The 27,624-nt window shown below is 49.6% G+C and overlaps 2 protein-coding genes across 12 annotated transcripts; both read left to right on the top strand.

Moving 5' to 3' along the window:
• Positions 1-1,040: 1,040 nt before the first annotated feature.
• Positions 1,041-10,089, top strand: LOC310903205 (uncharacterized protein C1orf53 homolog; the record flags this gene model as incomplete). Its single annotated transcript, XM_083845960.1, has 6 exons — positions 1,041-1,100; positions 3,898-4,103; positions 4,556-4,625; positions 5,376-7,810; positions 8,055-8,187; positions 9,052-10,089. The coding sequence occupies 4 exons, from the start codon at positions 1,041-1,043 to the stop codon at positions 5,553-5,555; spliced, it is 516 nt and encodes a 171-aa protein (XP_083702086.1). The 3' UTR covers positions 5,556-7,810; positions 8,055-8,187; positions 9,052-10,089.
• A 194-nt stretch (positions 10,090-10,283) lies between these two features.
• Positions 10,284-26,796, top strand: LHX9 (LIM homeobox 9). 11 transcript variants are annotated; one of them, XM_083846265.1, is made up of 7 exons: positions 10,284-11,770; positions 12,697-12,765; positions 12,861-12,979; positions 14,389-14,591; positions 15,180-15,532; positions 20,364-20,566; positions 21,746-25,064. In XM_083846265.1, the coding sequence occupies exons 1-7, from the start codon at positions 11,542-11,544 to the stop codon at positions 22,001-22,003; spliced, it is 1,434 nt and encodes a 477-aa protein (XP_083702391.1). In that variant the 5' UTR covers positions 10,284-11,541; the 3' UTR covers positions 22,004-25,064. The 11 variants fall into 11 exon arrangements, with proteins under 11 accessions (XP_083702391.1, XP_083702394.1, XP_083702398.1 ...); XM_083846266.1 differs by lacking the exon at positions 10,284-11,770 and adding an exon at positions 12,331-12,560 and having other exon boundaries at positions 15,177-15,532; XM_083846274.1 differs by lacking the exon at positions 10,284-11,770 and adding an exon at positions 12,331-12,601 and having other exon boundaries at positions 15,177-15,532.
• Positions 26,797-27,624: the final 828 nt, after the last annotated feature.

Raw genomic sequence — 27,624 nt, 5'->3', positions numbered from 1 at the left:
CTACCTAGCACAGACAGCTAAGAACATGAGACAGTTCACTGAAAATCTTCACAAAACTTTCTCGTTCTCTTCAAAGAAAGGTTAGTCTATACCAAAAAACGGAGTCTATTAAAAGATGCTCAATAAGATACATTGCATATTCTCCAAATGTCTGCCACAGATGGCATTCGGTCTGTAACTATGATTTGAAAAAATACTGATTTATGTTCCACAGAACACAGGAAAAAAAAAAAAAATTGGTGCCAGCCAGTAGAAAGGAACAGGCTCCACTAAGCAAATTGCAAAACCGTAGGAAGCACTCCTATTACTCAGGGTTGAAATGCTCCTAACAGCCCAAAGAAGAAGGCTGAACGATGTGAAACATGTCAACATGGCCTTATTTAGGGACTGCTGATCTGGAAGGGCTGCCAAACAAGGGGAAAGCAATGGGACTGCAAGAACAGTAGGTAAAAATGTTTAGTGCTATGGCTTGCAAGTCACGTGTAAGGGAAGCCCCCAAACAAGCACGAATGGCAGGATAACACTACACACCTCGTGAGTGCACAACCCGTGCTGTCAGCACTGGGAAATAATGGCATCCCAGGGTACAAATCCGAAGACTTTACTAACCCCTTTCTAGCACTACTTACTGATGGGGCATTCCCTCCTCCTACCTCCTCAGGGATTAGAGGATCTGTGGACAAACATGTACACGCTCTGCATGGTCTGGGAGGTTGTGTATGGAGGTACCAGGTAGCAAATCAAGATGTATTTCCATTAACATGCCCTAAAAGAGATTGTGCAGAAGACGCTCACTATTCCTGACAGGTGGCGCTCATTCCCAGTCCCCCCAAGACGTGCTGTAAAGACAGTGCATTCTGCAACGGATGTAAACCCTGTATTTTTGTATATACCAAAGCTTTGAGGATTTAATTCCCCACAGTCTCCTCAAAATTTCCCATCATCTCAGAGGAATCATTAGACTGCAACGGAGAGTTTACGGCCTGACAATCTCAAGACACACAACAGCTAATATGACCTTTTGCATGGCCTTCTTTTCGATGTCCTCAACAACGTATCATCATGTGCAGCCACACAAAGCTAATGGGAGCTACTGCCAGGTGAGAATAAATTTCAGCAATATCGTTCCAGTGAAATAAATATTTCAAATTCTAGTTGTGACACTCCAGCTTGAATTCAGTCGCAGAACCTCATTTCAAAACCCTTATCCTGGAAGCACTGTCGTACACGTGATTTTTCCAGCCAGAGGCTCACAGCCTCTGATAGGGCTTTCTTTTTTCACATGCACCGGGCTGCGCATCTGTAACAACCAAAGTCGGCACTGCTTATTTGAAGCCTGCTCTGTTCTCAGGAACGTCGTTACCAGCGATGCTGGGAGAGTAAAACAATTTGCTTCCACCTGCAGACATTTCTGGCCAAATGCACCAACACAGGCCTTGCTTGCCAATCCCTTCTTACTCATTCAGAAAGTAGGGGTTTGGTCATTTGGAATAAATGAACAAAACTGACTGCTCATTTTTATTTAAAAAATGTTTTTTTTTTTCTTACTCTGAAAAATGAGACTTTGTCAAACTGCTACTGAAGTTAAATCGTACAAGGATTACAGAACTGGAACCAACATCTGCAAAAATGAGCCTAGTTTTATTGCATTTGGTTAACTGCAGTATACAGATCACCCGCCTGTGAAATCGGCTACTCAGCTGGGAAACCAACTGATCTTCAGTTTTTGACGTTTTAGTAAATACAGATTTTCTTAAATTATTGTTTTTATGGTCAGAACTCCTAAACTGCATAGTCCACCAACTCAATCTGCAAGAACAAAATCTCTAGCTGTCATTCAACACTCCATCTGTACTCCCTGAATCAGATGCCTTCTCAGTCATCATCCAAACTTGGCTGAAATACCTATCCTGACTACCTCTTTCTTTTTTCTTTTTTCTTTTTTTTCTTTTTTTTTTTTTCCAGATAATTCAATTAATATGGTATATAGGGTTTAGATTTTAAGTTGGTGGAGGGTCTACGTCTCCTTGGCCATCAGGAAGTGCTGGATTCCCAAAGGGCTGCTGTGGAGCTGCCCATTGCAGTGGACTAGGTCCCTTCTCCATTGTGGGATGTCGGGATTGACTTCAGTGAGATCGCTGGTACTTAGACACAGTGGTAGTTTACACATGAAGATGTAAATGTCAACTGAACAAAGATTATACCATTGTTTTGGCTGCTGATTTCCTTCGTTGTTCTTCTTGATTTGAGTGATAAGGGAATTCTTGCATGGGATACGACCACAGGTGGAAGGAGTATTTGTATGAAATATGATCTAGGCTGATGATGCCTACATCCAAAAAATAAAGGCAGTCCTAGGAATGAAAACAAGCTTCTGGATTAGCTGCAATGTTTGTACATGCTTTTGGATTCTGGAAAGCACCACACAGAACATCATATGATCGTATAGGTAAAATTAAATTTTGTTTAATGCAGTTACTCAATCCTAAAGGGAATTGCTTAGAATTATTGACTGCTGCTGGACAATATGATTTTCATAAAATCATAGGTGGAGCTAGTATCTCACTGTCTTTAAAGCTGCCCTGCATATCCTTTGTCTTCAACTCCTTAGAACCGCGCCACTTTTAATAAATTAAGTTTCTGTTTTCCAGGCTCCTTGTTGTTTGCGGGCAAATATTTTGCAAAATTTTAGCCAATAAAGATATAGTCTTTTTTGATAAGTAGATAAGGCTATGGAAAAAGAAAAATAACTAACTAACTAAATAAATAAATAAATTGTTGTGTTCATGTTAGTAGTTCCAGTAACTTCAAGAACCACTTGTGTCCCCTGCCCTGCAGCAGCAACACGCTTGGTAGGGAAATAACACGCAAGGAGCTCCATGTTGCCCTAGTAGGATTAGGCCACATAAGGAAAACACCTGAATTTGGCAAAGTTGTAAAGTGCAACAAACCTTATTTTGCATGTATGCATATATCCTGCTATACCTGCTGATAAAGTGTGCTCAGTTCCCTGATGACTGCATTTCAGTAGCAAAGTACCCAAATTCAGGGTAAAACACGACTTTATCTGTTTTTTTTTTTTTTCTTCTGAACTGCTCTATGCCAGGGTTCTCTGATACAGGTTTGGGATGGCCAAAGAAGAAAACGGAGCAAAGAGGTGAGCGCCAGCCTGCAAGAGGCAACGGGAGAGGGACCGGGGAGGGAGCTGGGCCACCGCGAGGCCACGGCAGAGAAAATGGACACCTGGAGAAGGCTGGGCAAAAAGTTTGCGGGCAGGGGCCGGAGGGCTGAGCCGCAGGGCCGGCAGGCAGGAGCCTGTCACCTCAGCAGCACCGCGGCGCGGCGGGGAGGCAGCACAGGGGGACGCAGGCCGGGCGCTGCCGCAGCTCCGGGCCGCCAGGGCACCGGCCCGGCCCGGGTAGGCCCTGCCCGGCCCCGCCGAGCCTGGGGCGGCCTCGGGTCCGTGCCCCCAGCGGTGGGGACCCCCCGGGCAGCCCGGCCCGGGTGAGGGGCGCTGTGGAGGCCTCGCTGCCTCCCGAGAAGCTGCCGCTGAGCCCCGCTGCGCCGCCGCAGCGCGGCCCCGAGCGGCTGCCGGCGGCCTGGGGGCGCGGAGGGGTGGAGGCGCTGCCGGAGGTGCCTCAGGGGGAGCGGGCTGGCGCCGAGGGAGTGCTAAAACGGTAACTGCAGCTTGTCCCCGTCGCTGCGTTTGTTACATCCGTGAGTAGCACGATATAATTGCTTTATGAACGCAATCGTGAATCAGCAATCAAGCCTGTTTCATTTAGGATGCGTTTTAAGAAGGTAGCGTCAAACCCGCCTGCAGCATGGAACCTCAGAGAGACGACGACTCCTCAGAGCTGAGGCTGTTTTTGCGTTGAGGCTGGCCAGCAGACCTAGGTGGATCCAGTTACTGGTTATTTAGTGCTCACCGAAGCCGCCGGCTTGCAGAGAGGTAAATGCTGCGGCTCTGCGTGCAGACGTGAGTACGAAACCTTGCCTTCCAGCGTCAGCATGCATGTTGTCTCTGCGGCTCGGTGGAGCCATTTGTGCAGGGGCTGCAAGAGTTTGGCAACACGTCTGTGTTTTGCCGTGACTCCGAACGAGTCAAGGACATTTTAAGTTCAGGGAAGGTCGTGGACGGATTTTCTTAAAGTTAAAATAAAATATTGCAGCATTTCCCATTAACATTATCTCTTGGAAATAGCACGAAGAGCAGTGCACGGGAGTTATGTAACTGACTGTCAGTTTACAGAAGTTCTGTTCCCTTTGGCAAGTCCGTCCTGGCTAGGAAAAGAACCAGCATGTCAGAAAGCCTGCTTCCAGCAAGCGTCCCCTCTTCAACGAGACGAGATAACATAACCACGATGGGTTTTGTCTCAGAGGTGGTTCAGCTCTTCGGAACTGTGTTTAAAACTTTAAAAATCGTGTTTTGTGATTGGACTGAGAAGTGACAAAAGATGTCGGATTTGGTGGAACAGTGGGTGAATTTCGTTAAGTAATAGGATCTGGCACTTCATCTAAGAAGAAATAGTAGTTTGTATTTGATACGTCCAAGAAACAGTCCATCCATGGGAGTGAACAGCAAAAGCTTTGTTGCTTTCAGTGGAGACAAGGTCAAGGCCAGAGTAATCCAGTGACCGATCTCTTGTTACTCCTCCAGCTGGTGCCTGAATCTTCACAGGAGTACCACATAAAGTGTGGTATATGTGGGGATAGCCACGGTGTATTTAACTTAAGGATCACACTTGAAAGCAGTGGAACGAGGGGGTGAGAGCATGTGTTGCATAGTTCAAACATGCACAACTTAGTTCTGGGTCTGTCTTTAGCTTTTCCTTTTTAAAGCTTGTGTTGCTGCCTGAGTGGCAAAGGCTTTTTTTTTTTTTTTTTTTTTTTTAAATGAAGTCTCTTTTGGTACATCTCTAAGGAGGCTGTCAGGAGGCAAGGCTTTGGGGGGGGGGGGGGAGTTTCAAGTGATCAGGACATATTTACAGGCGATACGGAGAGTGTGGGATCATATTGTCCCCCCTTCTGCTCTTAGTGCTGTGCTGTGCTCTGAGATGAGCTATTTTAGGAGCTCCGGTATGCAGAGCATTTTTGCAGTTACACACAAAATAAAAAAGTTTAACAACAAAAGATTGTTCTGGACAGTCAAACTGGAATGAGTTGGAAGGATACATTTAGGAAGTGGTTTCTTGGACACTAATTAGGACCATTTGCTTGGGGTTGCCATTATTTTCCTTTTAGTCTGGAGGGCACAATAGATCAAATGATTTATATATCATTAACAATTCCTGTTAGCCATAAGCAGGGTGGTTGGGCTTTTCCATACTGATTACTATGTAACGCAATAACGGCTTGTTTCATTTCTTCTGCAGTGTCCATATGAGCAAGTTAACGCAAAAGACCAATCCAAAAAGAAGCGCTTCAACTCTTTTTTTTTTGTGTGTGTGTGTGACTCCTTATGTCTTTGCATTCTGCAAGAGCTGCTGAGAAACCCAAGCACCTCAGTTCTTTGTACCTTCCACCGCCGGAACACTGGTGTTCGTTGTACCTGATGCTGGCTCCCAGTGAACGCATTTTAATTGTAATAAAGCACAAACTGAACCATGTGTGCATGTGTGTTTTAGACGCAGCATTATTGATCACCCTCTCCCTTTTGTGCTACAAGTAACAGGGTTTATCAGTTATCAGACTGTAATCTGGTAATACGATTAATTTATCGTATCTCAGCTAAAAGAAGCTGAGAAAGTAGGTTTATGCCTCGGTTGTATTTAACATCACTTGTATGCACCGCGGCGTTTACGAAATGCTCATTTGGGTAGGTCCAGGAGTTCGGGTTATTTTGGCGGGGGATCAGGGGACGGCGACACTGTGCTGTGCGATGCTGTGCGATGCTGTGCGATGCTGTGCGATGCTGTGCGATGCTGCTGTGTTGTTTGGAGCTGCTGTGTGCTGCGCGCTGTGCCCTCCGCTGGAGGCGGGCGGCGCCCGGGGAAATCCGCCCCCGGGGGCTGAGCCGCGCTCGGCGCTGGGGAGAGGGAGGCTCACCGGCTTCCCCCGGGGTCCGACTAATTTAGGTCCTCTGCAGCTGATTGCACAGCGGCCCGTTTGGTGCCCGAGTCCCTAAAAGCCTCGGAACGACGCAGGAATTCCGTCTGCAAACGCTGCACGAAGTGCAAGGCGTGCTGCGGGGGCTCCGAGCACCCGGGAGGTGCCGAGCACCTCGGGGGGACCTTACCTGCGGCTCCTCCGCCCTCCTTTCGCTAGCTCCTTTTCCCTGTATCTCCCCCCGTCCCGAGTGTCCCCGGGGGGCTGCTAGGATCGGAAAGGTGGTTGTTTTTTTTTTTTTTTTCCATGTGTGTATACTCTCACGTGGAGCAGCAGCCGGTTTCGCTTGGGCTGGCAACTCCAGTCGGTTGCTCGCTGTCCCGTTTCGATCCTCCCTCAGCTTTGGTTGACCGAAATGGCCCGAGCGAAGCCCGTTCCGAAAAGATGCTCGTGCGGGCTCCCAGATGCTGAGGTTCGGATCATTTGAACGTCAGCGCAGCCTTCTGGTAACAGAAAACATCCAGGCGGGTTTCGTTTGTGTACTAACACCCCTCGGACGGGAGAGCAGCACGCTCCAGAGCCGAGGTCCGCTGCCGGCGTTTCAGCAGCCGGCTCCCCGCGGGTGCTTGCGGGCTGCGGTGCCCCGGGCGGCGGGGACTTGGCGATGCCGGCTCCGGTCCCGTTGCCGGGGGGCAGCAGGGACGAAACGAGGCGTGAGGGCGGCGGGGGGCAGCAGCAGGTGGCTCACGACGAGCCCCGCGCCTTCCTCCTCCTCTTCCTCCTCCTCCTCCCGTTCCCCCCGCGGGGCCGGTGGCCGGGGGAAGCCGCCCCCGGGGAGCTCGGGGAGGAGAGAAGGAAAGGGCCGGGGCTGCTGCGAGGCCCCGGGGGGCCGGAGGTGAGCGGCTCCCCCCGTACCCCTGGCCGGCTCTCCGCTCCGTGCCCAGCTCCGAGGAGCATCCCTCCCTCGCCTGCTTTGCCCTTCGCTCTGGACGGGTCGCCAAGCCGGCCGCGCCGAGCCGACGGGCACAGGGCTCAGGGGGGAGATGTGGAGGTGTCGGGGGGCTGCAGAGCCCTGCGGGAGCCCGGGCCCGCTGGGGCAGCGGCTGGTAGCCCCCGGGGCAGGGCGAGTCCGGCCCCGACGGCGGCTCCCGAGCCCGCACCTCGGCGGCGCATCACTTGTCAGCAGCAGTGGCACCTCCCGAGCCGTGATTCCGATTCATCTTGGCATCGGGTTTTATTCTAATGGGTTAAATTGGGTTCCCTTTTTTCAATTATCCCAGGTTTGACTGCGTGGTGTTGCATGACAACTCGCAGTTTCATCGGGTTTGGCAAAGCGAGGTTGCTCCGTGAATCCGTATATCATATCACATCAGATCAGCCTGAAGTTTGCTGTTTAGCGACTCCGTTTGAGAGGCTTTTTATGAAAGTGGGAAGGGTTGATACAGTCCATGGCTGGTTCGGTACGATTTGAAAGAAAAAAAAAAAAAGAGAAAAAAAAGAAATGTGGAGAGATGGCAACAACACGGGGTTTGCTCTCAGCTGTGAATAATAACAGAACGAAAAAAACGACACGATGGGGAAAGGCTCCGCTCCCTGCAAGATTTTTAGCAGGCTCCCAGTCCTCGCCTTTTTTTAATTTCCTAATATGTTCTTTGCTTTATTAGTTTTATTTACAACCAGCTCCCCATTAACACCTCACCTGATTACTGAGGAGCTGAGACAGCTAATCAAGAGAATCCAGCGAGGCAGCCCAAACTGAGAGGTGGGATTTAGTCCTCTTTCTGCTCGTTCTCTCTCTTTTTTCGTTTGTTTGTTTGGTTTGTTTGGAGAAATATTTTGAAGCCAACAGAAAATAAAAGGCAGGTATAAGCGTGCGCTGGCGAAGGGTCAGAGGTTAGAAATTCACGTCAATTCTGCATTAGAGGCTGTGTAGCGGGGGAGAGGGAGAGGGAGAGGGAGAGGGGAAAAACCTCCACCAAGCAGCTTGTTTATTTTAATTAACATAGGGATCCTCTGCTAGGAACAAGGAACAACCTCCATCTACTGGCTAGATCATCGCCTCTCTTCTCCATCCAAAAGCCATCCCTCATCACTCATTAAGGAGGGTACAATTTTGGAAGAAGCTTCTAAGGTCTCAAGGTAAGATCCTGCATGAGCCTGTGCTAGCAAAGCAGCTATTTCGACCTCACGGATGTCATTTGCGGGGTGTTTCTTCGGCGCGGTGCTTTCTTTTTTTTTTTTTTTTTTCCCTTTAAACACCACAGAATGGTCGTTTCCCCAGGTGTATTCGCAGACAACATTTGGTGCGTGTGTGTTTTAATCTAGAAAAATAGCAGCCTGGGAAGACTGAGCAATTCGGTTTAATAAAAAGGAGCCCGCGCTCTTTATTTTTTTTTTCTTTTTCTTTTTTATATTTCTCTTTCCTTGCCATGGAATGGCTCCTCTCACCTGGCTGCGAGGCTAGCCTTTACGGGTGCGCTCTCCAAAAGCGGCACAACACGGTCATTTCCAGCGGCTTAATTACAAGCGGAGTGCGAGTGCGGCTGAGGTTAATACGAGCCAAGCGAGGAGCTAACAATGCTGAGGTCCTCCTCGGTGCGCACACTTTCGTGTCAGACAATAACCTGCCTCTCCTGCTCCCTCCCGGCGGTGCGATGGGTTTGGGTTACCCCAGCGCCTGGCCGTGGGGATGCGCCCGGGCTTACCCTGCCAAGCGCCTAATGGTTTCTCAGTTGAGCACCGTCTCTTCCAGAGGCTGAATGCGAGGCTTAATTTCCGTGCGTTACACTTACGGGGGGTACAAGCGCGCCGGGCTTTTCCCTTTTTCCGTTCGATGCCGGTCGTGCCGGGCTTTCCCTGCCCCGGCTGAGCGGCATTTGCTCGGCTCCGGGCTACAGGCGAGGGGCGAGGGGCAGGAGAAAGGGGGAGGTGGGAGAGGATGCTGCTCCGGACACCGAGGTGGAATTTTAAACAATACCGGGCTTTTTTAATTTCTGTTTTTAGGAAACGCAATCATTTCAATGCTGAGAACATCGGCTAATTCCATACCGCCGCCGACGGATGTAACCCCACGAAAATTTTCTTTCTTTGTGTCCAGATTGGTTGGACCAGGCGCAGGCTTCACAAAGCGAGGGGGCTGAGCGGGAACAGCACCGCACTCCACCGCCAGCCAGCAGAGCACGAAATAGCGTTAGGCTTTAGGAACAGACCCGTCTTGCCCCCCCTCCCCCGGCCCGGGGTCGCGGTCCTGCCGCCGCTCTTCCCCCGACTTTGGCACCGGCGGCACGGCGCGACCCCAGGCAGCGCTGCCCGGCGCCCTCCCCTTCCTTTGCTAATTATCGCCGGTCGATAATTAATTTGCACGTAGCCGTCGCCCCAGACCCTGCCGACCAAGCGCAAGGTCGTTCACGCTGTAAGGGGCTTCAGCCCGCCGCCCGCGGCCGAGAGGAGCGCGGTGCCGGTGACCCGGCAAATCGCCGGGCTGGCCGCGGGGCCGGGGGCGAGGCCGGAGCCGGGCGAGGCCGCCCCGGGGCCGCGGCGCTCAGCGGGCGCGGTCCCTGCGCGGGTCCCCGCGGCCACACGTCCCCTGTCACCCTCGGCGGCCCGGGAAACCCGTGCCAAGGTGTGCCGGAAGGGAGGGGAGCCCCCAGACCTCCTGCCGTGGAGCTCGGGTGCTGCGGGCACGGCGCCTCGCCCAGCCTCCCCGGCGCGCTGCGGCGCAGGGAGGTGAAGGCGCCCCGCAAGGGGACACCGCGTTGAGGGCCCGAGCGCTAATGCAAATGGATCCAGCGGGGATGAAGTGGTGGGGTTGGATTTTAGGTTCCCCGTTGTGCTCTTTGTGGGCTTTTTTCTCCCCTTGCCGAGAGAAGCAGCCGGAGCCGGCGGCCTCCGCGCTGCAGCCTCCGGGCTCCGCGGTGCCAACCTGCAGCCGGGGGGGGACCTGGGGACGCTGAAGTAGATTTCCCGTGATCTCCCACAGGCCCTTCGGAAACGGAGAAGTCACGTTCGATGCTAGCAACGAACTTTTTGGTGTCCCTTTAGGTAAGAAGCGCTCAGGCAGCATCAACACGCTGAGCAGAAAACGCTTTAGGAACGCCCGGCCTCCTCCGGAGGAGCGGCCGCAGCGTGTCCCTAACGCTAGCTGACGGGGCAGAAGGGAAGCACCCCTCGGGAATTAACCGTGCCCAGCCGGGGGAGGCTCGCTCACTCCTGACTTTTGGTACGAGCCTGCCCGATTATTCCTAGCGGCGCCGCGGGGCTCAGGTAGGGCTGGGCACCCACAGCCCGGCCTGCCGGGGGCTGGCAGCCCCTGCGCCTGCCCCGGGAGAGGGCTCGGGCCGGCTTTGGGGTGCCCCGGGCCGCTTTGGGGTGCCCGTGCCCTGCACACGCCGGAGCGGAGCCGCCCGAGGCTGCGGGGCAGGGGCAGGCAGCCCCGGCAGGACGGCCGGGAGGGGATTTTCTTGCAACCGCTCAACCCAAAGCGTCCCGAGCTGAGCTTTTTCGGCTCTGCGGGCAGCGGCAGGTAGCAGCGAGCAGCTGGCACACGCTCCTGTCCCGCCGGGGGGTTACGGCCCCCCGAGGAGCCGGCCGCCCCCTGCCCGGCCCTGCCCGAGCCCCCTGCCCCTCCGGCCGGCCCCGGGTCGCGCAGCCCCTCGCAGCCGCCTCGGCCCCGCGCCTGGGCTCAGCGGGCGAGGGGGGCCCGGGCGAGCAGCCCCCGCAGCCCGGACGGAGCCACCCCGGGTATTTTTTCCTGACGCCTTGTTGTGCTAATTGACTTGTTTTCTCCAAGGAAAGCCTCTCTCTCCCTCCTCCTTCCCCACACGCAGGTTTTTCTTTTTCTCTTTTTTTTTTTTTTTATTCCTTTCTTTCTCTTCCTTTAATTCTTCCTTTCTGTCTTTCTCTCTCTCTTCCTTCCTTCCTTCATTTCTTTTTGTTTTTCTTCCCTTCTTTCTTCCCTTCTTTCTTCCCTTCTTTCTTCCCTTCTCTCTTTCTTGATTTCCTTCTCTCTCTTTCTTCCTCTCTCTTTCTTCCTCTCTCTTTCTTCCTCTCTCTTCCTTTCTTTCCTTTCTTTTTTTTCCTTTTTTTTTTTTTTTCTTGACCGTGAGTGGTCTGCAGGAGCCTCGGGCTTGTGGCGGCATCTACCCGTTTTAAGGAGATTCCCTTACCCCTTTGAGTCTCGTCGGTTTTATAGCTATTACTCTCTTATTAAAACACACACACGCATACAACACATTGATTTCCATCCAAAAGGGCTAATTACATTACTTACAGTAAATAGCAGCCCTGCTGTCCAGGGTCTAGTGTGCCAACAGAGAAAAAAAAATCCCGGCTTATTTCACTTGATTGACTTCATCTTTGTGTGAAATTGTGTTTTATGAGCTGTATTCTGGCACTCGGAGGAATGTAGCAACATTCAATCTGCAAATAACATTAATTTTAGCTACTTAGGGGGAAAGAGAAGGGAGGAAACGGGCTGCCTGGATCTTGGGTTACATGGAAGAGGTGACTCGAGGAGCCCCTGAGGATGTCTCTGGGATGCTGTGGAAAGGAAGTGGGGGCTGGGGTACTTGTTTCACTAGTCGCGCTCGGGCTTGGTGTGGAGCGTCCCCCAGGGAGCGAGGAGCGCAGAGCTGCCGCCAGGAAGATCCTTCAGTGGGGATCGAGGTGTCAGGAAACAGCCGGCAGCTGTTCCAGAGAAAGGCAAGGAAGAGTGGTGTGAAAAGTAAGTAGGAAAAAGGGGAGAGGAGGGGAGGGGGAGCAGGGAGAGAGATTAGCCAGGAAGGAATGCATCGCCCGGACCCCTGCGCGCAACCAGCGCTCGCAGCCGGCAGCCGGGGAGCGGCCCAGGGACGAGACCGCGGCGGGGGTGGGGGTGGGGGCCTTCCCTTCCCTTCCCTTCCCTTCCCTTCCCTTCCCTTCCCTTCCCTTCCCTTCCCTTCCCTTCCCTTCCCTTCCCTTCCCTTCCCTTCCCTTCCCTTCCCTTCCCTTCCCTTCCCTTCCCTTCCCTTCCCTTCCCTTCCCTTCCCTTCCCTTCCCTTCCCTTCCCTTCCCTTCCCTTCCCTTCCCTTCCCTTCCCTTCCCCACCCCGGGCACAGAGCCGTACCCCTTTGCCCGGCCCGGCCCCTCGCCGGGCGCCGCCAGCCCGCGGGGCTCCGGGTTTGGGGGAGGCGACAAAGCCCACCCCAGCCCACCCCAGCCCACCCCCAGCCCGGCCGCGGTGTTTGTCACGGCTTGCCCATCACTAGGGGTTGAGAGGAGTATGACAGGTCTTTGTTGTCTGAATAAAAATCAGTGGCAGCTCAAGGGAGAGAACTCCTCCTACTAAATTATCAAAAATGGGCTGGCTTTAGTCTCTTAACAAATTGGACAGAGCTCCGGAAAGCAGCAGTCCCAAATCCAACCTACAGGCACTGGGAACTTTAAAGCAACCAGGGACTGCTGAAAATAGCACTTCTTTTTGCTTTCTTTGTATTCAAAACTATAGCCTTTCCCGAGCGCTTCTACTGCCCCAGGTCCAAGTCTCTCCAGACAGGAGCCCCGGCTCTCCAGAACAGTAACAGATCCTTTAGCTCGCTTTTTGTTATTTTATTTTTTTAATTAATTATTATCACATTTTCTCCCCCTTGTTTGTTTTCTGCACATCTTCAGGAAGCCCTCGGTGCTTGTGCAAAGAGAAGCTCCTATTGCAACCTCCCTCCCTGCGCTGTGCGCCTCGGTGTAAACCTTTTGGATGATCTAAAGACTCTGGGGTCTGTATATGGAAATAGTGGGGTGCAGAGCAGAAGAAAATACTTGTCCTTTCCGTCCCCCAGCCATGCTTTTCCACGGGATCTCCGGAGGCCATATCCAAGGAATCATGGAGGAGATGGAGAGGCGATCCAAGACCGAGTCCCGCCTGGCCAAAGGGGGACAGATGAACGGCCGAGAAACGGTAAGAAGGGAGCTGGCCCCGCTCGAGAGGGGTCCTGCAAGCGTGGGCCCCCACGGGACAGCCCCGGCTTGGGGCAGCCAAAGGCGCTGCCCCCCCTGCCCCTTCCCCGCAACCCTGCGCTGGTAGAAACTGTTCCCGGCCAGCCAGCCGTAAGGCCTGGTGCCGTGCCGTGCCGTGCCGGGCCGGGCCGGGCTCACTTAGCCATTTGTCCCCCACACGCTGCCGGGTGTGCTCTCCGGGGCACGGGGGGAGTATTTGGGGTCGCTGTTAGGGGCGCTGCGAGCAGCAGCGCTGCGGTGGCCGTGCCCCGTCCGATGTGTGCTCCGCTTTCCGCGCTGCTCGCACCTCCCAAACGAAACCCCGCAACCCCCGGCTGCTCGCTTTTCCTCACCGTTTCTGGCCCCAAGCGGGGGGCTGGCAGAGAGGGGGCTCTCCCCGAGCGCGATGCCCGCCCGCCCCCTTTGGGGCGGCAGCGGGGGGGTCCCGCGGCGCCCTGTGCCCCCCCCCGCCCACTTGTAGGGCTTCTGCGGCCCCGCAAGGACCGGGCACAAAGTAACGGCCCGGAGCCTGCGCCGCCGCTTCGGGGCCTGGGGTCTCCCCCTTCTCTCCTAAAAAAGCCCCCGCTTTGTTGCGGGAGGATTTGCAATGTGAATCCCACTCGCCTTTCCGATCGCTGTAAGAAAGGGGCGCGCAGCACAACTTCGGGTCGGAAAATGATCGCGGAGTTGCCGCTTTTCACCACTTCTGGCCGCAGCGGGAGGTGTTGGGGGCCCGTTTTCCCCGGTACTCTCCCAGCGAGAGCAGCCCCGGGCTCCGCGGCGGAGCTTTTGTGGCGGCGGCTGCTCCGTGCCCCTTTGTGCGGATCCGGCTCCTCCCGGGGCGCCCGGCCCCGGCAACCCGCACCAGTTGCTCGGCGAAAAGACGCTGGTTGTCGGCGAAACCCGGCCAGGGGCTGCGCGCTCGCTGCTCTTTGCACCGTCCACCTGTCTCCTCTCCCCAGCTCCGCTTGTAAACGGCCCGTTCTCCTCCAGAGACGGGCTCGGGGCTGCTTGGAGCAGGGGGGAAAACTGACGGGAGAACTGGTGCGAGCGCGCACCCGTGCCCCGAAGTTGCGGCGCGGCAGAGCGGTGCCGTCCTGCCTGAAAACGCCGCTCCCCCGGAGCGCCCCGATTCACAGGCGAAAGCGACGGGGAAGCTCCAGGCGTAACTTGCCAAACTCGGGGAAGAACCGGCTCCGCTTCCCTTTCTGAGGCCTAAGCAGTTGCCTCCGCATGTCCAAAAGCCGTGAGGCTGCTGGGGGAGGGTTAGAGGGGTGCAGCCGGCAGCCGAAGCCCCGTGCCAGTGCTGGGGGGTCGCGGGGAGCGTCCCGGCCCCGCCTGACCCGCGGTCGCGGCGCGGTTGTCTTGCAGAACATGCCCCCCCTGAGCCCCGAGAAGCCCGCCCTGTGCGCCGGCTGCGGAGGGAAGATCTCCGACAGATATTACCTGCTGGCTGTGGACAAACAGTGGCACCTCAGGTGTCTTAAGTGCTGTGAATGTAAACTGGCTTTGGAGTCAGAGCTCACCTGCTTTGCCAAGGACGGCAGTATTTACTGCAAGGAGGATTACTACAGGTACAGCGAGCAAAACCGCAGCCCCTCACAAGGCATTTCCACGCGAGACGCGCTTTAGTTCCACACGGGCTTGCGAAGGCGGCTTTTTGCGGCCGGCGGTTCCCTGACCGCACGCCCCTGTCCCCCCTCAGCAGCCTCCCCCGTGCCGAACCCGTACGGGTGGCCGGGGGGGCGTGGGGCACACGAGCCCCACAGGAGCCGTGCCCCGGGGTAGCCCCAGCGAAGGCAGCCAAGGGCCAACAAAAGTTTCCCCCCGCCCGCTGCCTGCCGGTTTTCCGCCGCTGGGGAGCCGAGGAGCGCGGCTGCCGAGCCCCGCAGCGCAGAGCCCCTTCCTCGGCCCTAAAAGCAGGGGGAGCTTTTGGGGGCCCCATCCGCCCCTATCTGCGCTCACTGGCGGTGGGGCAGCTTCTGCACGCCCAAGGGAACGGGGCCACCCGGCGGAAAACAGCCCCAGGCGCTGCTCCGAGCAGCCGGGGCCGGGGGCTCCCCGCCGACCCCCCCGGCCGGGAAGGAGGCGGGTGGGCAGCGGCGGGGGCGGCCTTCCCCTGCTCTTCTAGTTGATGCCCACTTCTCCGTTTCCCTCAGAAGGTTCTCCGTGCAGAGATGTGCCCGCTGCCACCTTGGGATCTCGGCCTCCGAAATGGTCATGAGAGCCAGGGAGTCGGTGTATCACCTGAGCTGCTTCACCTGCACCACCTGCAACAAGACTCTGACCACGGGCGATCACTTTGGCATGAAGGACAACCTGGTTTACTGCAGGGCCCACTTCGAGTCCCTTTTGCAAGGAGAATACCCCCCTCAGCTGAGCTACACTGAGCTGGCAGCCAAGAGCGGAGGGCTGGCGCTGCCTTACTTCAACGGCACCGGCACGGTCCAGAAGGGGAGGCCCAGGAAAAGAAAGAGCCCTGCCCTAGGAGTGGACATCGTCAACTACAACTCAGGTGGGAAACACACTCTGAGCTCTCCTGCCCCTCCGCCAAGGGCTCGCTCGGGCTTCCCCTCGGCTAGGCAGTGCGCGAGGGACCCAGGCAGGCCAAATCTTGCTTAACCACTGGGAAATCAAACAAACAGCCCTCTGAGGGCTGCAGGGTTTGCGGGAAAGCTAGCAGCAGCCCTCCTCAAGGGCTGTCTTTGCCTATTAATGTCAAGCACCCAAACTTAGCCACTTCCCAGGGTAAAGACAAAAACAAAACAAAACAAAACCCTGACAAACACCGCAGAGTTCTTTCTCCATAGGAACTTCAGAGATAGCGGTCCCATAATCTGTATTTTATGAACAAAAACCACTTCGTCATTTAGACCTCAAATTAAAAGTACCCAAAAAGATCAGAAAAAATAATTTTAGAGAAAAGTCAGTGCATGGCTCCTACGGCGTCAATGGAGTATGCAGGCACTCAATAAAGATAGGCAACCCATAGCAATGAACTCTTCAGGCTAACAGTGCCGTTTTACTGGCACATAAACAACCGAGCTGCACAAGAGGCCAACGAATAAATGTTGTTCCCTGCAACTAAGCCTTAACAAATGTAATTAACGAGAACGGGCTCTGCTCTCTTAAGGGAAGGCAGGGAGCGAGTGGTGCTCTGTCTTAAATCCCCCCTAACTCCAGCCACTTTAAGTCCCCAAACCGTGTCTAGAGACAGTGCTGGCGGCCGGCGGCGGGGCGTTTGTGGTGGCCAGGCGCTTCAGGCGGGGGTTCACCAGGCGGGAGAAGAAAGCAGAGAGGGCTAACCCCAATTACGCAGCTCTCGACCCCAAAATGCTTGCAGCGAGCGCAGGGAGAGGGACGCGCGCGGGCTGCGGCCTCCCTGCCTCCCTCCGGCCTCCTTCCCTGCCTCCCTGCCTCCCTCCGGCCTCCATCCCAGCCTCCCTGCCTCCCTCCCTGCCTCCCTCCGCCCCAAAGCCGCTCGCTGCCACTGGGGGCCCCTGCGCGGCTCCTCCTGGCGGGCCGGGAGCTGCTGCATCGCCTCGGAGCCGCGGGCCTCAGAGCCAGGGCAATCACGGCGCTAATTGTTCCTTGTTAATTGAAGATGACATCGGAATCCCTGGCTCCGGAGCGGTTTCCAATCAATGCTGAAAGCTGCTAAAGAAAAGGGGACCTGTAGCACAGCCAGGGCTCGCTCAGTCCCGGCTGCTAAGGGGGGGGGGGGGCCTATGCCTCCGGTTCTCCCTCCCTCACCCACATCCTCTAAAAATCCCCCTTAAACAGAAACATTTAGGGACAGCTTCTCGTCAGGATTAGGATCGGAAATTAGGGAAAAATGAAAAGCTGTGGATATGACAAAACACCCCCTAAGCTTCAGGTCAGGACTCGAGAGAGGCATTATTTGCAGGCGCTGTCAGAGTTTTCGTGCGCTAGTCCTAAAAGTCTCCTTCGTTACACCAGCGGGGGATGTCAGTTGTTTCGCCGACTCCAAAACGGGATTAAAACCCACTGCTCACGATAAAAATGTAGCTCACTTCATCGAGATCTCGCGGAATTAAAAACAAAACAAACAAACAAAAAAGCCGCTTTAATCTGATGCTTTGGACTCCCTTTAGCTGGCCGAGAACTGTGACCTGGTCGGGCCGTACCGCTTTTATGCAGTCGTTTAAGGCATTACCTAGCCGTGTCCAGCGCTGACACACGCTCTCGACAAAACACAGCTTGCAGCCAAGCCGCGCAGCCGGCGCAAACGACTGCAGCCCACCGCCCCTCCGCGCTCCAGCTGCAGGGGGAGGAACAGGAGGCTCTGCCCTTCCCGAAACGAGCAGCGGGAGCCGAAACCGTTTCTCCCGAAACACCAAAGTCTCCGAACGCTCGGCGGCCGCCGCCCCCCGCTCACGGCCCCGGCCCCGCAAGGCCGAGCAGGGCACCGCTTCCAGCGGGCGGGCGGCCCCCGGGCACGGCCCCGCAGGGGACAGGGGCTCAGCCCCGCACCCCGGGGCGCTGGGGGCGGCTCCTGCCTCCCCCGGCCCGGCTCGCAGCCCCCTGTGGCCCGGCCCGGCCCGGCCGAGCCCCCGCTCCCCGCAGCCCCCGGCGCGGCGCAGCCTCCCCGCGGCCGAGCGGGTGCCCAGGGGCGGCCACCAAAGGCTCGCTCCCGTCGCCCCCGGTTTGCTCAGAGCCCCCCCGCTAACACCCAGAGGGGAAGGGGAAGCCCAGGTCGTCCGGGGCGATGTGGAGAGAGTTTCCCCCCGGGGGAGCGAGCCGGGCTCGGGTCAGTGCCACCGAGCCGCCGTCCCCATCCGGCCGCGCGTGGAAACGCGTGCGTGTGCCAGCGCCCCCGGCCCCGCGCTCCTTTTGTCCCGGGGAGCGGAGCTCGGGGCCAGAAGGGAGCGGATTCTGCCTCCGGATGCACAGCAGCCTCCCTGGGCTCTGTTCTGTTCAGCGCTTTGATCGCTGCCTCGCAGCTCCCCGGCTGTGAAGCGGGAACGCACCGATAAATAACTCGAAATGTTCCGAGGTAAAAGCCGTTCCTACTGGTGGGGTGCCTGGAAGCAATGTGACAAAATGGGAGAAAGTATTCAAAAGTACTTAAAACATTCAAAGCTTTCTCATATTACCTCTTCTATCACAGAATTAATACGTATTTTGAGGGAAACCGTGTTGACTTACAGCCAACAGGATATAGAAATGGGATGGTGAAGAAGATTTCCCTAGGAAAATATTTTACACAGCTGTTGCTGAAAGAGCTGTTTACTTTATTTCACAGTATACATGTGAAAAATTCTTGGCAATAAAAAGCGAACTGTTGTAGCTCTTTCCAAAGCAAAATTAAATTCACAGCCCCGTGATCCCGTGGCAATGAAATGAGCAACAATGTCTTGCCCGATTTTTCGCTTCCCCCTAGCTCCCCGGGCAGCAGCGTAAAGCTCCGCACTGCTCCGCGGCAAAGCCACGCAGCACGGCTCCACCCGCGGAAAGCAGAGACTGACCTTAGCATGGCATTAGCTAGGCTTGTCTGAGGATGCTTTGAGCCCCGCTCCCGTTTTCTCGTGGAAATGAGAGCCAAAGTCAATCAAACAAAAGAGGGACAGAAAAGCAGACCACAGAGCCAAAGGCAGGAAGCAGGACAGAGGAGCCCGAGGAAGTTCGCTTTGCTGCTGCAAACGTGAGCGACCGGAGGGGAAGAAAAGCAAAGCAAACAAGCAAGCAGCTTGCAACTGTCTGAAGTAAAACTCAAGGACTGAATGCTGGTAATCTGATTTATGTCAGCGTACGAGTTACTGCCCACACGCCTTAACTGAAGGCAGTGTGATTGCTTGTGAAAACAAGGAGTAAATACAATCCAAATCTGGTCTGAAATTGTTTTCAAGGCAAATTTCAACCCCTGGTATTTTCAGAAGTGTCAGCTCACTTTGTTTGAAAGTGCAGATATACTTCCTACCAAGCCCAGAAGCAAACCTAGCTATAATTAACTATTCACCTGATTTTCTGTCAAAGTGTTGTCTTACCAGCATCTGTTCTTGTTGACTCGTCTTATAATTCAAAAGAGAAGGCACCTTCAAGAAGCTTTTTATTTTCTCGTGGTTTTGAGTTGTTTTGCCTCTGTTTTTAGCACTGTCAACATCAGTCTCTGTATTGTGTGATTCCTCTCCTTCTCTCCTCTTTTTTTGGAGAAACCGGGATCTACTTGGCCTAGTAAATAATCCACTGTTTGAGAGCAGTACAAAAATTCAAATGAGCAACTAATGAAACTTGATCTAGTTTACACACATCCTGAAATATTTTTAATTAGCTGTTCTTTAAAGTTGTTTTTTAATTAATATGCTCTACCACGATTACATCATCAATTCTCTCCTGTGTGACTGAGCTATTTTTACAAAATGGGATCCTGAAAGTAACCCAATTGCTTTTAAGCCAAAAAGAAGAATACAGGTGGTTTTCCTTCTTTTTTTTTTGCCAGTACTATCACCTCGTTCCCCAGGGTGAGATGATGATGCCACAGTCCCTGAAGAGCTGCAACTCTAGTGTGCAAGTCACACCCATAAAACTGTAATCTGGAACAAAGTCACCTTTTAGAGACACTTTGAAAATCCTGAGTCAGAGAAATCAGGGAAACTCTTACACTTTGGAGCCAGTGTTTGTTTGCTTGTAGAAATGTCACAGATCAGGACCAGCGAAGAGCTACTGCGGATTGGGATTGAGACCGAGGGCCTGAATCAAGCCCCGACACAGCCGCTTTCTGGAGATGCTTTACAGAGCAAAGTCTCTAAGCAGTTCACATGAACTCCCAGGCAGAGTCCAAAAGCATTCATTTTAGCAGCAAAAAAGTCCAGATTTTATGCTTTCCTGATCAACTGTCATAACAAACCTTCCTGCTACACATCTTTTTTTGTAGGTGCTTGTGATTTGGGGGAAAGCTCAGGAACACTCAGAATGCTGGCTTGACCTTTATTCTCCTCTCGAGCTAAGAGTGTTTCAGTGAGTGAGGTTTCAAAATCTGAATGAGATTTCAAATGACTCTTTGGATGCCCAAAGCAAAACCATCACCACAGGGAATAGACTTGTTTGAAAATAAATGCCAAAGGAGAGATAACTTTCTAAGTCTGCCCTTAGTAGGTAAAGGCCCGGGAGACATAGCATGTTTTAAGAATAGGAAAAGGTCATCTTCTTGATCTTTTTTTGTCTCATTTAATTATCACATCTGTACTTATTCTTGCACCACGTTAGCTCTTCCTTCCTCACTTGCTTCCTTCCAAATAGTACATGCACGATGATTTTTGCCTTGATTCGTTTATCCTACGTGGTGCATGGCCACTAACTCCTTGTTTCCTTTGTTCATTGCCCAGGTTGTAACGAGAATGAGGCAGATCACCTGGACAGAGACCAGCAGCCTTATCCCCCATCCCAGAAGACAAAGCGCATGCGCACCTCCTTCAAACACCACCAGCTTCGTACCATGAAGTCCTACTTTGCTATCAACCACAACCCAGATGCCAAGGACCTCAAGCAGCTTGCCCAGAAAACAGGCCTGACCAAGAGAGTTCTGCAGGTAAGAAGCCACCATCACAGGCTTGCCAACATTTTCCCCTACCCCTGCCAGCCGATAGCATTTCCCATATGCGTAACGAGAGCGATATATATACAAATACTTTTATTAGCTGCGTCCCTAGTGGGTTTTCAGAGGGGTTTGGTGTTACACAGCAAGAGTGCCAAATATGTGCCTTATCACCCAAAGGCAGCCAAACACTGCAACACGATTTGTAAGTAGCTGCATCCTCAAGACGAGGAAACAGCCTCCGCAGCCTACCAACTCAGGAGATACCCTGGGATCTGTAGTCTCTTTGTGGTGGCCTTACTAAGGAGAGAGGTAGCGAACCTACTCATTTTACACACACTGGGTGAAGCCTTTGGGCTCCTGTGACGCATTGAATGTGGCCCCTCAGTGAGCCGATCCCCCAGTAACAGAAGGGAAGCTTTGACCGCTATGATCTCCAGGACCAGCCTGTTCCCTGTTATCACTAAGGGCCTCCGTAGTAAAAAGTTACCTCTCTGCGAAAGCGCCCAGCAGACGACGTTAATAAAAATCCCCATAAAGGTGCGTGCTAGCTCAGCGAAGTTAAAGCGAGGGATGCGTTACATGCAGAGTGCCAAAGAAGGGCAGCAATCGAGATAGAAGGAGAATCTATTAGCGGCGATTGCTCGTCTGTGTTACATACCACCTAAACCATTTTCAGTGAACCTTACGGAACAGAAAGACTAGGTGACCCGTATCAACAATCTGTACGACAGGGATGGTGTAATCACCCCTCCCTCCCTTTCTCATCAGCCTTTTAAAAGGATTGAGATAAATTTCAAGCCTTGGCAAAGATCTGCTCATTCACCCTTTGCCTTGACCTCTGTTGTGAGTCTTGACCCCAAACCTCTCCAACCCAAGAAAGCACCATGTGGCCATCTAGAAGTTGCTCCCCTCGGGTGTGTGAGCGAGCAGGTTTTTTCCAAGGCTGCCCCACGAGGTCTGCAGGCTGGGCTGCCGCGTTCCAGTGAGCACCGTGGCGCCGGGCCCTCCCGCGTGTTGTAGTCAGGACCACCAGTAGCGAGCGAAGCTGTAGAGCGACTTGGGCGATTTGCCACACAAATCAATCGGCAGGACAATTACGTAAAAGCAAGAACAAAGACAAACAAACACAAACAAGCATCGGTAAAGAAATCAATTGGGATTGGTTTGCAGGTTTGGTTTCAAAACGCGAGAGCCAAATTCAGAAGGAACCTTTTGCGGCAGGAGAATGGGGGTGTCGATAAAGCTGATGGCACCTCGCTTCCGGCACCGCCCTCAGCAGACAGCGGCGCACTCACTCCACCCGGCACTGCGACCACTTTAACAGACCTGACCAATCCCACTATCACTGTAGTGACATCAGTGACCTCTAACTTGGACAGCCACGAATCCGGGAGCCCCTCACAAACTACCTTAACGAACCTTTTCTAACATTTCCTTTTTTTTTTTTTAATCTTACTCTTCTTCTTTATTATTATTATTATTATTATTATAATTTTTATTAATTTCAAGCCTTTTTAAAAAAAATACAAAATAACAAACCCACAAAATATTTGGGAAAATAAACAGCTTGATGTGTAGCATCTGCAGCCACTTGGCAAATGAGTTTGAAGTAATATGTTGCTATAATAAATGAAGATTTATTGTTGATAAATTGTACTCAAATTTTTTTAATTCATCAGACAACTGAAGAGAAGGTTATGAATCATTCCAATAAGTGCCTCTTAAAATTGTATGTTACTTATTTCCAGAATCTTGAAAAAAAGATTACTACTACTACAACAAAAAAAAAGAAAAAAACAAACACAAAAACCAACCAACCAAACAAAAAAACTAACAACAAAAGCAGAAGTTTCTTTTCCCTCCTTGATAACCAGACAAAAATCAGTTTAATTATAGCCAAAAGAATGCTGCTTCAGGATTGTATGTTCACTTCTGGCATTTAAGAACACAAAATTTCATTTTATTTTTATAATGCATCTACAAATTTTGTATGATTTCTTTTTTTAATGTAGAAAAATAAATGCAAAACGAATTAAATTAATTATTGGACTAGTCAGACCGCAAGACCCAGTGCTTTTTGCTTACGCATTGGTCACAAGCCTGACCCCGCTGAGCACTGGGGTGTCTCACTGGGACAGCCAAACACCCCTCCGGCAGTTCTTCACCCAGCTGGGACGTCCTTGGCCACCGCTGAAAGCTGGTGGAGGGCTGCAGAGCGAGCCCCAGCCCGCGCGTGGGGGTGCTGCTGCGAGTCTCTGACTTCGCCGTCCGTACGGGCAGGAGGCGAGATGCGGGGAACACCCTCCAGAGTGAGCTCACTGCTCTAAGGGCAGTATTGAAGTAATAACAGCAGAGTGACAACTCAGGCTGGGAGTCCCACTGATCTGAAGAATTGCACAGGGAGGGTTTTTCATTTTTCTCTGCAATCGGTCACACAGCACTGATTTGGACTTAAAAAAAAAAAAAAAGAATGCAGTTTGCTACACGGCCTCGATGCCATGCTATTAAAGCAAACAGCCTCTTTAGTGAGCACAAAAATGATTTCCAAGGACGCATACGCACATGTACGGTTAAAACCAGTTTTTGATAAATCATACTTTTTCAGGGAAAATGGAAATAAGCAAAATATAATTTATTAAGACGTTTTAAGGAATATGATTTTAGTACAATTTATTCATTGCTATTTTGAATTTACTTTAGATGTTTCCTGAGATTGTATCAGACTCTTTGTTTAACACAGGAACTTAAAATCTTTAGTTCATTACTATCTTTAACATATACTTTAACTTTTTAAACTTTGTATAAACGGAAAAAAAAGCAAAAATTCTTACAAAATTGGGAATTGGCAGTGAATAATTTTAAAACAGATAAACTCAGAAGCCTTGTGGATGCTGATCTGAATACATTTCTTAGTTTACAATAGTGATCTTTCTCTTTTTAATTTTATTTAAGCTAAAAGTCTGAATGGTCTGGGCAGTGGTGAATGTTCATTTGTATCCTTTTATTGTAGTTGAACACCAATTAGATTGTGGAGAGTCTCAGAAACAAAACGAACAAAAAACAGTCAAGATCTATGTCTTGCTTTTAGTGGATTGTTAAGAATAACTTTGCACATATACCCCACTTTTTAGACACCATCAAATCTCCTTTTTGGTGGTCAAAGTGGCTATTTAATATATTTTAAAGGTGTCCTTTTTGGCTGTATAAATGTGTGGTTACATATTGACAGTTCACTGCCCACATTAAAGTGCATTATTGTAATTTTTGCTCAGGGTTTTTAGAAAATTAGCACAGAAAAGTAGCTTATTTTTAAAAAAAAGATGATGGAAGAGATGTTAACACTGTAATAGAAGAAAGGTGTGTTTGCCATTATATATTTAGCAAGTATGGTTATCATCTTCTAAGGATATTAAATCTTGACTTTTCCTATTTCTATTATCTTATGGGCATTTACCACTAACCAGACCAAACAACCTTGGTAAGGCTGAGATCTTTATTAATACACTTTTACAGGTAAAAAATATTGATACTTATAAATTTTGTTCTTTGACAGAACAATATATGGTACTAGAGATCTACTTTATTAAGTAGACTAATTAAAACTCAGTTCTACTATGTGCCTTATGATATACCTTGGGAGTAAGTTTGTGAAAAATCAGGATATATGTGTTGTTTGTTAAATTAACTGTTTTAAGCCCTTTTGACACCTCACTAGTTTTGTACTGTTTTACCTCTTATTTCTGAAACTCTTTTTATGGTGTATCCTGTTAGAGGGGACAAACATGTCATAGAAAGCAGTTGTGCACTCTTTCAGATATAGTTGATAAATCCAATAATCTTATATATTGAGCTTCGTGTTTATAGTACAGTAAGTGGTCTAGCAAAATTGTCCATGTTTCTTTGTTTATTGATAAATGCATTGTATAGAAACTATTTCCCCTAAATATTTATGGACCAAACAATTGTGATATATCCTATTAAATTTGTGTGAATAAACCATTTTGAATCTAAGGAGTATTATTTCCCATCAGTTTTTTATTTTTATTTTTTAATTATTATTATTATTTTGTTTTAATTTAAAGCCTACATGTTCCAGTGTGTCTCTTTGCTTTTACGGTCTCTGTGAACAATTGGTACTAAACATGGAAACACGCCCTTTTAACTATTCTAAAATATGGTTCCTTCTTAGGTTTTCAATTTCTTCATATTCAATGTATATGCTACTGCTGGTGCAATTTAGATTTTAGCCTCTTAACCCCCCTTTTTGAACATGCAAAGTAATGCCCCACTGATTTGATATTGAAACCCTGTCGTAGACTTCTAAAAAAGCCAGAGAACTAGTAGCTAAAGTTATTGCATGACAAATATAACCTAAATAATATGATGAAATGAATCAAGATTTAATGCTAGGTATATTGAACACAAAATAGAATTGCAGACCCCGAAAAGCCAGGTTGCTCTGTAGTTTAATAAATTGTCACTATGATTTCTTTCAGGGAGAACAAATCATGGGGCATTACAGCCAAACATCCCGACGTTTGAAAATTCCCTAAAGTATTAAAAGAAGGGGAAAAGTTTGATCGGAAATCCACTGCAGTGAAGACAAAGACAATATTAGGTTATGATAATCATACATTTAAAAATCTATTGAGCCAAAAAATAAAAATAAAAGACTTGATGTCATTTCCTGAATGTTAACAAAACATATGTTATTTTATGGTGTCTAATTAACAGAACTGAAGGCTTCAACAAATTGTGTGGTATTAAAAACAAACTTAGAGAAACTATGTATAAAACCAGAGCAACCTGGCAGCAATCTACCCAGTCCATATTTGAAGAAAACTTTTCTTTCAAAATATCACATTTGTCAAGCACAAGTACCTGTAAAATAAAATCTGAGTGCATTCATTCCACTTGCTTGCTAATGTGTACTAGTCATATCTGTTAAATGGATTTTTGTAAATTCAAAGAGAACTTTTCACTCATTCAAGATCATAGGAATCAAAACCCAGTAACCTTAGTACTATTGTTTCTGAATTCTTTTTTTTTTTAAACAAGACAAATCTGCATGCACTTTTCCATCTGTCACATATAGTGTACATTTCTGTATGATGAATTTCTCTTTGATGTTTCTTGTATAATAGCTTTCATTAATAAACATTTTATTTGATGCAAACATAGTTAACTTTATGTAAACACATAGCTAATTGTTCCAACTAATTTAAACTTTTCTTTTGAAAAGAAGCAGTACAGTGCAGTTCCGATGTGTTATATATATAAAATCAAAAAAGAATGAGGTAGCAATACTGTTGCACAGCATAAAATTATTTCATTTGGAGTTTACTTTTTAGTTTTTTAACTTGTTGTATAAAACTGACATGTTTTTTAAAAATTCCCATCAGCATCAACAATAAAAGAATCCCCAAATTCTTCATCAGTATAAGATAACATAAGCAGAATGTAAAATTCTCAATGACTTTTAGAATACATGGATATAATTTGTGGTTCCCTGAGCTGTTTACATGGTCACTATGCAATGAGCAAGTACGTAACAAATAGATGCTCCTAAGATTCCCAGTCCAATCACAGATGATTTTTACAAGCTGACAAGCAAGTGTAAAAATAATCAATTATTAGTAATGAGGTTTTGTAACTGTTAAGCAACTATTTGCAGAAAGATTTTTTAAAAATATATTCCTATTTAGCTGTATAGCCAAAGCATATGTTAAACAAATTAACATATAAAAGACTTGCCAGAAAATCTTTCATTAAGATGACATTTTTATTATATACTAATGAACCCTATGTAAACAATGTAACTTTTATGAATGATGGACATTAAATATTTCACTTACATGTATCCTCAGCATTTTGCATGTTTTCTTAAACTCTTCCAGTTTCTGAATTCTAAAAAGAAAACCATACAGTTATTAACAACATAACACAAAGTTACATACAGATTACTGCAGCGACCTCTGGAAACTGGTAACCAAGAGTGTTCTAACGGCAATAAAAAGGTATCATTTATTGGTGGCAATTATGGGAAGTATTGTTTAAACAACACTTTTATAGTCTGTTGTAAAGTTCTATTGAAAAATGTTAGCATGGAGGACTTAATTCAAATCAGCTTGATCAGAAATTTAAGTATATTGTGAAATTCTTAAACCAAGCCTTATGTGTATTTATTACTGCAGAAAGAAAGGAAACGTAGCAAAGTGATTATTCATATCACAGCCATAATGTGGTTTCCCCTTGTTGTCCACAGGAAAATTTTACAAACATTAATTATTAAAATTGGTAAAGAAGTTGTTGGTGTTTAGAGCCATGAGAAAACTTATGTACTATAATTTTCCTTTTGTAAATCACTGCATTCTTTAATAAGTTGGATTCCTTCTCCCCCTGATTTAATACTTACAGACATATTTCTAGTCTAAATTATTGTCCATGTGCTGCTTTTTTATTCTGATTCAAATTAGAAAAAAATAATTAAATACTCCTGGTGAAATACAAGCTCCAATGAAGTCAATGGTAAAATTGTCACCGATTGAACTGCAACCAGGACAATTTTACATTTCCTAGTCTGATTAGTGATAGTAAGGTTTGCTTTTCTTAACAGTGCTATTGTTTGTTTGGAGATGATCCTGCACATAGGGCTCTGATTGGTGTGAGTAGCTGCATTAGCCAATCTAAGATTTTTTACAAGGTAAGAATATCTGTTTCCTGCACTAAGAGAGTAAATGTTGAAAGGGCAGCATTATACAAGAAAGAAAAGTAAGGAATAATTTCAGACAAGATTTGAGAGAATGCAAGACAAACCTAGGTTTTCACTTGTCAGAAGTGAGAAATGTGTTGGGGATCTTTCTAGTGGATACATCTAGATGCAGCATTTCTTTGCACTCCTGGTCTCGAAATAGAAGTCAATTTGTGCAGTCCTAGAACATCTGACTAAGAATTATTTGCCAGAGAAAAGGTTTTCAGGACCAGGTCAAATGACAGAAGGCTGACACCAAAGCAGACTGAAATTGGTGAATATTCTCTCCCTGATTCCA

This window comes from Anser anser (assembly GCF_964211835.1).
Source record: "Anser anser genome assembly, chromosome: 8".
Classification (NCBI taxonomy): domain Eukaryota; kingdom Metazoa; phylum Chordata; class Aves; order Anseriformes; family Anatidae; genus Anser; species Anser anser.
This window is presented reverse-complemented; position numbering and strand designations above follow the sequence as displayed.

Coding starts and splice junctions, on each gene's coding strand:
- LHX9 (XM_083846265.1), top strand. CDS start 11,542: ATGGAAGAGGTGACTCGAGGAGCCCCTGAGGATGTCTCTGGGATGCTG. Junction 12,980..14,388: donor AGATGAACGGCCGAGAAACG/GTAAGAAGGGAG, acceptor GTTGTCTTGCAG/AACATGCCCCCCCTGAGCCC. Junction 20,567..21,745: donor TGACCAAGAGAGTTCTGCAG/GTAAGAAGCCAC, acceptor ATTGGTTTGCAG/GTTTGGTTTCAAAACGCGAG.